Here is a 12,080-nt window from a genome sequence, read left to right on the forward strand (position 1 = left end):
TTTGCAGTGGTGCAAAGGAGGGGTACCTGGTGGAAGCTGCATGCTTCTTCCATACCCAGCAGCTGAGGACATGGCTTGACCCAGGGCCTGGTTAGAGCCCAAGGGCTGCTGAGTACTGGATGATTTCCCTGATGGAGCAGCTCGCTGCTTGGATTTAGACTCTTTAGCAGGCTTAGTCCAGAGCAGGCTCTCCCCAACCTGCAGGGCAGCTCCCATCTTCTGGGCAACCTCCACCATCTTCTCGAGAAACAAAAAGAGGAGACCCTTGTAAACAGGAATACTTTACACAACAATAAAGTCAACAAAGAAATAGAGCTGTGCAGAGCTGGCAACTGCCTTGGTGCTCGAGGGAAACATCTCCGCTAATTCATTCCCTTAATTAAGAGGGAATCTTGTCTTGCTGTGTATTGATTGAAGAACTGGGCTTCAAAGAGCAGAAAAGAAGTAAGCAGCTCTCAGCAGGCGACTGCTCTGCTCGGAAAATCTCATAAGCAGAATTTCTTCCTAATAATTGGACTCAAAAGTCAAATTTCCTCCTTGTTTGTTGCAAGTCTTAATGTGGCTATCTAGTTCCTGCTGACAACTCTTATGCACCTACCTCAGGGTCAAAGTCAAGAGTGCTGCTCTCCTTCACTGCATTGACCTTCTTCTCCATCTCCTGGTACTGGCAGAGGGCTCCCTTCTTGTCCCCCTGGTTATACAGCAGGACAGCATAGTTCAGGTTGACGAGGGGATTGCACCTGCAGCAAACACACGGGATGCATCGCACTTACCCGGACTCAGATCACACTGAGACGTGCCCAAGCAGCAAAGCTTGACAAGCAGACAAGCCACAGGGTGCTCTGGCCCTGAAGTCACATCTGCTCACATTGCTTCTCCAGTGTCCAGTCTCAGTTGCTTTCAGGTGAGGGCTACAAAGATCTCCCCGAGCAGTGACCTCTGCTCTCAGGTAGGTGAGCTGGCTTTGTCAGCGTCTGCAAGATTGGTTCAAAGGAGGCAAGAGCTCTCCCTAAAATGTACGCTACATTTGGGGCCAGCCTCAGAACTACTTGGGCTGCCTGTGGGAGGGTGGAGGAACGTAATGCAGCCATGCTGTGCTAGAGTTTGGTTTGATACCCAGCTGCAAAGACCTGCAGAACAGTTTTGCACTTTTCAGACTTACAAAGGCAGCGGCAGAAGCCCGGCTGAGAGCAGAAGCCAGTGCTGCACTGTATTTACCTGTGCTACCACTTACACCTTTGGGAACAAGACAGAGTCCGGCCTGCTTAGCCAAACACTCAGAGCCCGGGGTCAGCAAAGCATTCCACAGTGATAGTGACAGCATGACAACTCTTGTGACTGCTTCACCCCCTTCACCATCTTCTCTGCACCAGCCAACTCCTTGCACTTGGGAACCATCTCAGGACTGGTTTTAATAAGTCCTAGACAAAGTGCCTGAGCAGAGAGCAGGCACCTCCGTGTGAGAGCTGGTGCCTGGGGCAGGTGAAGTGATGGGGGCTTTGTCACACGGTGAAAGCTGATCTCTGGTCTGACTTATCTCAGACTCTCATAGCGCTCCACATTTGTAGGAGAGCAGCTTGTCATGGGACAGGACAGTGGCACTGGCGCATACTGATCGTACTTTACGAACTGACATGCTGCAGAACATGCTGTTTATGCTTCACGTTCCCTGCCTCTTCTCTCTCATTCACCCAATAAAACCATACACAGTGTGTGTACGGTTACAGAGGAACAGCAGACAGTGCCTGCTAACGAGGGATTCAAAAGGAAGCCCAGCACTGCAGGTAACACCGCAATCCTGTACAGTTCTGCCTCCCCTCCTGATGGAGAACAGCATACGAACACAATTTTATATGGAATAGAATTGTTCCATGTGCTCTCATTTTCTACAGAACCCATTTTCTTCACCAGGATACATTAACCCAGAGCAGCAGCTTTTCCTCCAGCTTAGCCAGGAGTGTGAGCAAACTCAGCTGGAAGGGAAGAGAGAGCTGCTTCCCTGGGTTCTGGGATTCAGTGAACCCCTTGGAGACCTCTTCCTTCTCTAGCTGCTTCACAAGCCAAGGTTTACACTCAGCAAAATGCTCTGACCGTTCTTCAGCAGTCTGAATCCCACACTCAACTTGCTGAAGCAAAGCACATAGGTGTTATCTGACAAAGAAATGAACAGCAAAAGGGGCACCGCAGGAGCTCAGGCAGACACTCGGCTCATCTTGGCTGCAGGCTGAGACCTGGAAAAGCAGAGGCTGCATTTGGCCAGACCACGACGTGTACTTGTATCCCTGCACACGGGTCTGCCAGGGATGCTTTGGAGTTTGCTCAATAAATGTGAGCGAGGGACTGGTGCCCTCTCCTGGAGCGTGGCAGGGATAGCTGGAGCCATCCAAGGATTCCAGCACCCACACCCAGGGGGCCAAGACAGAGAGCTTCCTTTGTGAAAAGTGCAGAAGGAAAGGCTTCTGCTATCGTTGTTCATTAAATAGAAAGCGTGGTCTGCAGGCCATGACTATCCATCCTCAGTAAGTTATATGACAGCGCTGCAAGGAAGAAGACTATTAGAAGAAATCCGATAGCATTCATCACCATTGGATTTCCTTTATCTGAGAAACTGGAACACTGATCCTGCAATAAAAATAATAATAAAAAAACCACCCTCCTCATCGTCTTTGCCAAAGCAAAGGATGTAATGCATGAGCAAATAAATATAAAAAACTGATTTCTTGGGGGAAAAAAAGCCAATAAAAACGGGAGGGGGGAGGAACAAAACAAAACAAAGCAAAACAAAAAAAACAGACCCACACAACAAAACACCAAAACCAGAAATTGGACAGCTACTTTTAAAATTAATTGAACCCTATCATGCTAGTTGTCCTTCAAGAGCTGAGAAGCAATATAACGGTTAGAAAAATCAATAGCTAAATAACCAAAGAAAAAAAAACGCAGCTATGAGCTAAAACCAGTACTAAAATGAAGAAACATCTTTTTTGAAGATTTTGGCAGAACGCTTTCCCTTCCAGACCCCAGCATGGTACCCAGACCAAATGTCACAGCGTGGCTATAAAAGTATTTATGGCAATGGAAACAGACACAGCTACCTTCATCCCAGCCAAACAGCTCATAATGTGCCAGCAAAGAAAGCCTGAGGGGACACGGATTCAGCCACAAAATAACTGTAGAGAATACAAGGTATGTCAGCTGAACGAGGCACAAAGATCAGAGCCTGACAGAGCCTGGATATTCCTCCCAACAGTCAGTGGCAGTTTGTATTCATTTTTGCTTTGATGAGGTTTTATTTTCCTGGTAAAACTATAAAGCTGTAGCATGCTACTGGTGCCAGATATTTAGGCAAAGTTGTGGAGCTCGATTTCTATTCCCTCTCTGTGATCAAAGCACACAAACTCATGACTAAGCAGTCTGAATGAGCTTAAGATCTCGTACTCCTTTGCTAGACATGGAGTTCTGATTAGGAAAGCCAGGCAAAGGAGCCGACTGGATCTTGGTTGGAGATTTTGGTAGAACAGCTGATGCGTAATTGCAAAACACACAGCAAGACGTGCAAATCTTTGACTATGGCTTGCACAGGTTCAGTTCCTGTGAGGAGGCTGCCCAGATGTCCTGACATTTGAGGCAGAGGTAGAAATATTTAAATCTTGCTTTATAACTTTGTTGATGCATAATTACGAACCTCAGTGCCAGATGTGTGCTGGTGGCGCTGGGCTAACTGATTCAAGAGCTCTGTCATGCATGCAAGCCAGGCAATTCGCAGCAAAGTGCCGAGAGCATTTACAGCACCTCTTTGCAAAAAGAACTGCACTAAGGTATCAAACACTATTCTTTTAAACTTGCTGCCTTTTTTAATGGGCTTGGGAACTTCTACAATTCCCAGAATTAAGCCTGGCCTGTGTGCCTAGGTTAGAGGGGCCAGGGACCAGTATTTTCTCCTGCCACCTTGTGGTGGCCACTGTGGAAAAGAGCCTGCCTTAAGACTCACTGTGCAGGCTGCTCTAAGTATGCAAATATTCGCAGTAAACTGGGGAGAAGAATCACCATCAAACCACCTACTAGTTAAAATGTGAAAAGTGACAAATGAAAGGTAAAGAAAAGCAGACCTAGGCAGCCAGAACTATTCCTAAATTTGAGACAAATCTGTTTTTCCTGCCTGAAATGACGCAAATGACTATCTTTACCACTGAAAGGCTCACTTTAACATTTCTGAAAGTAAGTGCTCTGATTTTAAGAGCTAGATTGCAAACACCGACATTGCTAACAAAATGGAGGAGAAAGGGCTGCACCACTGTCCTTTATATGCTTTATATTAGCTTCTTGCCCACATTTTCCCAGCTAAAATCTTCCCTCTGACCAGTTCCGAACAGGCTTTAACCCAAGCCTCTCAATGCTCTCGCCAGTGCTTGAACTTCGGGTTATAAAATATTCTGGGATGGCTGGTTTCCTTCTATTGAATCTGCTCCATTGTGTGTAAATAAAGGAGGATTGGAATCCAAAGTCATCATCACTGACTCACTAAATAAACAGCAAAATAAAAATCAGCTCTGGTTTGGTCTCAAACAAAATTTCTTTCATTTTTCAGAGCTGACCTGAATGGAAAAAAAGGTTTTAAAACTGATTTGCATTGCTTCAGGAATAAAAATATTTCCCTAATGAAAACCGTCTTGGGTCAGAGTAGTCAGAGCGACAAAGCATATGAAGGAAACCAGGTGCAGGGAGGAAAAGCAGCGTGATCAAAGAACTAAAAGATGTGACTAAGACTTACTTGTCCAATGCCACAGCTTGCTCATAGGAACGTTTTGCATTCTCAATGTCTTCGAGGTTTGTCAGAGCAACTGTACCAAAGGAAAAGGTACACACAGAAGATGATACTTCACAAGGACTTTACTTTTAGGATAATTCTGTCATTAAATCATGAAATAAATAGGTGCTAGCAGAGTTGTCTGGATTACTGGCCCCTGTGCAGGTGAGGATTAACTCTTCTAATGTCCCTTCTTATAACTATTCATCTCACCAAATCACAAAAATGTCCAGTGCTGGACATGCACACCCTCTAGCCAACTCAAACCCAAACTCTTAAAGGTAAAAAGTGTTTGGTTTTGTTTTGTTTTTCTCCAATGTGTAACCTGGATCTAACTGCAATTTAACCTTCCTGTTCACCACCGAGAGAGAACAGACTATTCAGGCTTTACACCCACCAGTGACCTGCTGGGGAACTTGGTATAGCCTTCATCCGATGTTTTTTGCCTTCAGCCCAAACTTTCCCTCTCCAAAACGCTGCATCTCCTAAGCTGGATATATACCAGAGCTGCATAACAGCGTGTCGCTTACCTGCGAGGAGCATGTACAGCTCTCCCATCTTGGGCTGGAAGTTGATGGCAGCACTGAGGAAGTGAAAAGCCGACGCATACTGCTGCATCGTCAGGTGGACTAAGCCCAAGTTGTACAGGATCTTCCAGTCAAAGGGAGCCAGGTAGTTTGCCCGCTTCAAGCAGCTGATAGCCTTCAAAAAGGAATAAGCGTGCTGTAACACAGCCCACCCAAGCAGACCTCCTGTCTCTGCCACAACAGGACTCATGTTCTTATATAAAATTGAAAACATGAAAAAACATGAAAAAAAGTAAGGAAACGAGATACTTACTGCAACATATTTCTTCTTGCCGAAGAAGCACATCCCAATATTGTTCCACAGCGGGGGGCTTTCAGGCACAGTGCTGGCCACCACCCTGTATTTGGAGAGGGCAACATCAAAGTCTCCATGGGTCTGCATCAGGCTGCCAGCCGCCAAGGTGGCCTTTGAGAAAAGAGGAGAGCAACCAGCTGAGGAACTGCGTTTCCCCAAACATGATGAGAGGACAAAGTTGTTAAGCTAAAGCCATCTCAAAAGCAACCATTTAACTTTTTCAGTTCTTTTGTTCTAGGGGCTGCCAAAACCAGCAGTGAGGAGGAGCAAATGGAGACTCTAAAACCTCTCAGCATATAGTGAAGACAGGGTAAACAGGGACTCAAGTCCACTTTTTCCTGCCCTCTCAATCACAGCAGTCTCTGAAATCCTGTAATGTGAAAAGTGCTTAGGGTATGTTTTGGGGTGACAGCATATATTCTGCAGCCTGGGTTTCTGAGAAGATCTGTGCACTACTAGTTTGTTTTTACCAACAAGTACTGATAGAAACAGTCCTGGTGTAAGTTACCTGGAAGAGTAAAAAACACAAGCGAGACAAAGCAGCCTAGTTCACACCAACTAGTTGATACTGCAAATTAATGGAAATATGCATTGGGGGAAAAAAGGCAAGTGGCTGCAACACATATATATTTAAACCACACTAAGCTAGTTAAGTCATTTATGATACTTCACAGTGACAAGTAAAATTTGTAAGTGTAAAGGTGTTTTCACAATAACATTTGGCTTGCATTCATGTATCAGTTGTCAACCATGCATTTCAATATTCTACTTTGCTAACATCGTACTGAAGGAGGCAGCGAGAAATGAAGTAACATGTCTAAAAAGGGAAGCAGTTCCACAATCAGGAATGAAACCTAGATGCCAAGCTCAGCTTTCTGGACCAGAGCCAAGGAAAAGTCACACTTGTATGTAACAGCTGGAAACACAGAGGATTATTAGCAGATGGGAGAATAATGTAATGGGACATCACTTGTACCTATGCTCCATACATAGGAATCACAGTGACCCAGGCACAAGTCTTGGGATTTTTAAAGCAATGTCTGGAAGACATTCATTGCAAAGCAAATTCAGTTTGTTAAACTAGGTGCAACTTCAGATTAAAAACCAAGGGATCCATTTAACACCACATACTCTGCCCAGTTCCCTTTCTCTGCTTCCACACACATCCAATTCCCTCTCCGGGGAAAGGTCCCAGAAATGTATTTTGGAAAAAGTTTTCTGGAGCACAATCCTTTTTAGCCTCTCAACAATACAGACAGCAAAGCTTTGATACTGGAATGAGTTTCAAGAGGTCAGCTGGTTCATTTCCACTCTTCCTGATACCTTGTAGTTGCCTTGGTCGTAAGTAAGTGCCTTTCCAAGGTGTTCAAAAGCCTTCTGGTAATCCCCAAGCTGGGAAAAGAAGTAAATAAGTATCAGAAAATCAGGAATAAGAAAGGAAAACATAGGCTTTATGAACACCTAGATTTCTGTTCAGCTAAAAAAAGGGACTCAGAAAAGTGACTTTTGCAGGGCTTCCAATTATTTACTTACACACACATTCTTGTTTGATAATTTACAAAACAAATCCTAAAAATGGATTTTGCTGAGCAGGATACACTGTTCCATCCCAATTTCCCTATCTCCAGAGCAAGGCAATGTTTATGAAGATCTACATCTTATTCTCAAGCATCTAAATAGATAGGGAAATGCTTAAGGAGCTTTCTGAATTAGCACTCAGTGCAAGTTTTCTAGCCCATCAATCCTGCCAGGATTGATACTGCCAGCTCTTCTTTGCCCGTTTGCTCTTTGGGTAGCTTACTTTTGGAATAATCCGATGGTCCTGCCCATACATTTCACAAATAAGTGATAAGCATGCCTTTGTTATTTAAATCAATGATTTTCTTCTATGGTGCATTAATGCTAATAATTTCACGGCTGCTTTTGTTGTAGATTAACTTGCTGGACTCCAGCTCCCGAAGTAAGGTAATGACTAGTCATGTTTTACTGTACTTGGAGGATTTATAACAGAATTAGGGCAGTTACCAGACAGAATTCCTGCTCTGGCTCAGATCCAGGATCAACTTGCTGTTAGCAGCAAAAGTAAAAAAGAAATGAGAGAAAAGCAAGCTCTGTCGTGATAAATACGGTCCTTACAGAAACACGTGCTAGTCATATGAAGATGGATAGGATTTAACTCTAAAAAAAGTCTTGGTCGTTTTGTAAATAAGTAAGTTCATGTAATAGACATGGGAAGTTTTCAGTACCTGCAAATAAATTAACCCCAGTTTTGTAAGGAGGTCTGTATTTTCTGGAGAGAACCTGTAACACAAAAGCCAGAGAGCTGCATTGTGTATTGGCACTTCTACAACAAGGTAAATACAGAACATGGCATCGCTATGCTACAGTACCCTAGCGTCACACTAGGAAATTAACTGTTATTATTAATAATACCCAAATATTAGAACAGTTACCATCATGGGGACTTCCTTTGAACAATACTACATCTATGATTTCAAAATGCCTTATAGCTATTAATAAGAAGTGAAGGTAGCTGTTTGAAATGGGTCTGGAAGCACGATAAGAGGATGTGGTTTTATTAAGCTTCACAGTGAGCCTGCACAGTGACCTGGAAATAGAAAATGGGGTTCTCCTTCATCTCCCATACATGATCCTGTAAATCCCTCCCCAGCTTCTGGGGCCACGTGTGACAGACAATCCTCAGTGTTTCTGTTGGATCCCACACATTCATCATCAGACTTGCCATTCACTACGCTACAAAAAGATTACGAGCTGTGGACTGCTCACCATGGCCTTGTGGTACACTGCAATCCACAGGCACTGCTCTGGTAGTTAACACACCTCAGACAATATACACCACTGTTCAGCACAGCAATGCTTCAAATTCAAAAAGGATGCCCTTAGTGTTTTCAGTTACTGTATGCAACTCCCAAACCCTCATGGCTAATTTGGGGTTCAGGCAGCAATGTTGTGAACACTTTTAAAAGCATCCCCATTCCCAGGAGGTTTTGAAGAGATATATAGCATGAAAAGAATAACAACAACAAAGTAGAAAGGGACACTGTATGTTTGTGACCTCGCTTAACAGAAGTGAATTTTCAAGTCCCTGCTATCAGGTCTTAAGAAATCTAATATGTACAATCACACGGGCACATTTAAATCTCAACTGGAACGAAACCTGTGTGCCTGGTGGAAGATAAACAGAGAGCAGTGACAGACTAACCTGCAGTTGGAAGATAAACAGAAAGCAGTGACAGGCTAACCTGCAGCTGGTAACAGCAGATTAAATGCAGTGGGCAGATGAGAACAAAAAGAAAAAAGCAGGAGCGAGGAAGAAGGGAGGGAAGGGGAGCACCGAGATAACCAGAATAAACCTGGTAAAATGCCTAGCAAGGATTATTTACGTAATAAACATTCTAGATTAGTCCAAATGTCTACCCGACCCAATATACTGCCAGAGAGCAGCCAAAAGCAGATGTGTAAGAAGGAAAAATAGCTAGTACAAAATGTAGATCCTCCAGTGGTTTCTGACATGCTCCTGCCTTCCTTTAGTCTTTTGCCTACATTTTTAAAAGCACTTGTAAATCAGACGCTCAGGAATGTCCTAAAAAAGACAGATTGGTACTCAGAAACGGTGACAGGGTAGGAGAAACTCACCGTGCACCAGCCCATCTCCAGTCTGCCTACTCACACTCCTTCAAACGCAAATCACTCCATGTGAAACCCAGCAACTGAGTTTTGACAGACAGTCGGGGTTAGAGAGACAGCCGGGGTTAGATCTTTTTGGTAGAAAAACCTTTGAGATTTATGAAGTCCATTTGGGATATGTTTGCTCCGAGGCATTTCTGTCCATTTGTTTTCCACTGTTTCTTGGCAGACCTTCAAACAGCTACCTTCTTCCCTGACATGTTGTCAGCAGAAGGAGGACTACAGCTGAGAGCAAAGACTGCTGAAGAGCTTGCAAAGTGCTTGCTTTGCACAGAGACACTGAAATTACCATTAGCTTTTTAACTGTGTCCTCAATTCAGATCTGGGACACCCATCAAATTTATCCTGGCATAAGATGGGATATTGACAGAGAAAAAAAAAAAAAAGATATTCTTACTCTATGGCTTTCTTATAGACTTCAATGGCTTTATCAGTCTCCCCCTCCAAGAGGTGAATTTTTCCCAGCATCTTGTAAGTCAGATCATGTCTGTTGAGCTCCAGGGCATTGTTTAGCTGGTCTCGTGCCTAAACACACAACCAGAGAGAATAAAAAATAGTCAGTGATTATTCCTTGGTGAAGCAATAGCCCAAGAGCAATCCACAGCAGCTAGGGAAAGGGAACAGAGGCTAGCACCCCCTGAGCTCGGAGAGCCCTGCTAGCAAAGCCCAGCCCAGCTAATTGTTGAAACAAGTTCTGCATCGGGGGCCATGAGCTTTCTGGGACAGAAAAAAGCAAAGCAGCATGCTCCAAGCCAAGACAAGAGGCAACAACCTCACGAGGACGAGAGGAGCACAGGCCTGTTCCTGTGCTTGAATTTGTTTGCTTTAAGGGAAGCCTCAGACCTGTGAGGTTAACAGGTACGTTACAGTTTATTCCTCGCTAAAATGCTTACTCCAGCAGCAAGCAGGGATTGCCAAGTAAACCAGGGGAATGAATCAGCTCTTGTCAGGCACACACCGCTCCCCTCCAACAGGAGATGCTTTGTAGCATGTCCTCCTCTTACCTCCTCAGGCCTAGCCAGCAGGACTGCAAAGAACATTTGCTCTTTCTGGACACATTAGAAAGAGAAATGCTGACGCGTTAAAGGAATTCTGCAATATGGGGTACTTGTTACCAACAACTACTGAAACGATAGCCATCCCCATGGGCTTTGTTGTGTTTTAGATGTCCTCCAGGAAGTATTCAGCACACACTGCTGCCCAGGGTGACCAGTACATCTCACTTATGGGAAAGCTGGCAGGTTAGCAGGTCCCAGTATGGAAACTGCTAGTGCAGATAACAAATCCCATGTATGAACCTACACTCCACAGTGTCCTGCTTTACAGCAATGCCTTCAACAGGGAACGCAGCAGGGTTTTGCCTGCAAGGACCACAGCATTCCACCAGAAAGAGCATCAGGGAACAATTGGGCCAAACTGGGAACAAAGGCTTTCTAAATGCTGTGTTTTCCCTCACAAAGTAACCCCACAGGATCGGGGGCAGCTCAGTGCTCACCACAAGCACTATGAGGAGGGTTAAGTGAAGAGTTGGGAAAGGCATGCTCAGACCAGGGACCAAAAGTCCATTTCAAGTTCCTTATTGCCTCAAAGGCAGCAACAGTGCTGTCCACACTGCAGCTATGCTTCTTTGCAACTTCTGCTCCAGGCTTGGTGCAAAAGGAGCTTCAGACACAGCAGCAAACCCTGTCCATGGAGGGAAGGGAAAGAGGTTCCCGCTACACCTCCAGCACACAAACTTCATGACTTTTCTCACTGAATCCTGCCAGAGACAAGGGGAAGCTGATTTTCCTTCAGACCAAAGAGACTATGCACAAGATGCAGCAGTTTGAGCTTTATGCTGGGGAAACAGTTTGGGTCTTAACCATCACACTTCTCTTGCTGCAAGAAGATGGAATTGGCATGCTCAGTGGATTGCTGCTCCTCACAAAACCTGCAATGTTTACCACACTGGTTTTAAAAGGCTCTGAAACGGATGCAGCTCTTGATGGAGCACAGCTGGTTTTCTGTCTAGTTTGAGGCGGCTCTTTGAGGTTCCTCAAACATTCCTTTTAAGAACAGAAATGCTCTCTGAAAAATCCTAGTTCAGAAAAAGCCTCTTGGCCAGCAACAAGGCTAAGCTCAGCTTCACTCTTGTCCAAGTTCACAAACTTTCAGCTGACTCAAAATAATTCAACATGCAAATGAGAACAGACACAGCTCACAAACTTTTGCTCCCAGAAATGAACACCGAAGCAAAAAGCTTCCTTGATACCCAGCACTGCAAAAGGTCCACCTCAAACCCCCAGAGTGTGAAATTTCCAGGACCCCGCTTCCCATCTGTCAGGTAGGTAAGATGAGCATTTGCATTACCTTGTTGAAATGTTTCAGGTACATGTAGCACACCCCCAGGTTGTGGCTGATCTCCTGTATGAAATAAAGCAAAATAAAACCCAATCAGCAGGAGGTTTGAGATGCGATACGTAATCTACCAGTGCCAACAGTCATCGCTGACCTGGACAGGGAGACTCCCGGCCCGTACCCTTCTTGCTTTAGTTCAAATAAACCTATAAATTCCAGTTGCTCCAGGAACCTACAGAGCTAAAGTGTGACAGGATGGGAAAGACTACAGTCCAGAGGGACTAAAGCACAGAAATGACAATGGTCTCTTTGGAGAACATGAAGCAAAGAGTGCTTTCTTAATGTG

At 44.6% G+C, this 12,080-nt stretch overlaps 1 protein-coding gene across 6 annotated transcripts in view; it reads right to left on the minus strand.

The window, feature by feature from the left end:
* The window catches only part of BBS4 (Bardet-Biedl syndrome 4), a 46,518-nt gene that overhangs the window by 9,490 nt on the left and 24,948 nt on the right, over nucleotides 1–12,080 (minus strand). For all 6 annotated transcript variants that reach the window (XM_040570226.1, XM_040570227.1, XM_040570229.1 and 3 more), the window contains 9 exons: nucleotides 11,747–11,800; nucleotides 9,795–9,922; nucleotides 7,936–7,990; nucleotides 7,013–7,081; nucleotides 5,648–5,800; nucleotides 5,338–5,509; nucleotides 4,772–4,841; nucleotides 599–740; nucleotides 27–237 (listed from right to left, as the gene is read on the minus strand). In XM_040570226.1, the coding sequence (XP_040426160.1) occupies nucleotides 27–237; nucleotides 599–740; nucleotides 4,772–4,841; nucleotides 5,338–5,509; nucleotides 5,648–5,800; nucleotides 7,013–7,081; nucleotides 7,936–7,990; nucleotides 9,795–9,922; nucleotides 11,747–11,800 (1,054 nt within the window). The remainder of the gene's footprint in view (nucleotides 1–26; nucleotides 238–598; nucleotides 741–4,771; nucleotides 4,842–5,337; nucleotides 5,510–5,647; nucleotides 5,801–7,012; nucleotides 7,082–7,935; nucleotides 7,991–9,794; nucleotides 9,923–11,746; nucleotides 11,801–12,080) is intronic.

The sequence above is a fragment of the Cygnus olor genome, chromosome 11 (genome assembly GCF_009769625.2).
Source record: "Cygnus olor isolate bCygOlo1 chromosome 11, bCygOlo1.pri.v2, whole genome shotgun sequence".
Classification (NCBI taxonomy): domain Eukaryota; kingdom Metazoa; phylum Chordata; class Aves; order Anseriformes; family Anatidae; genus Cygnus; species Cygnus olor.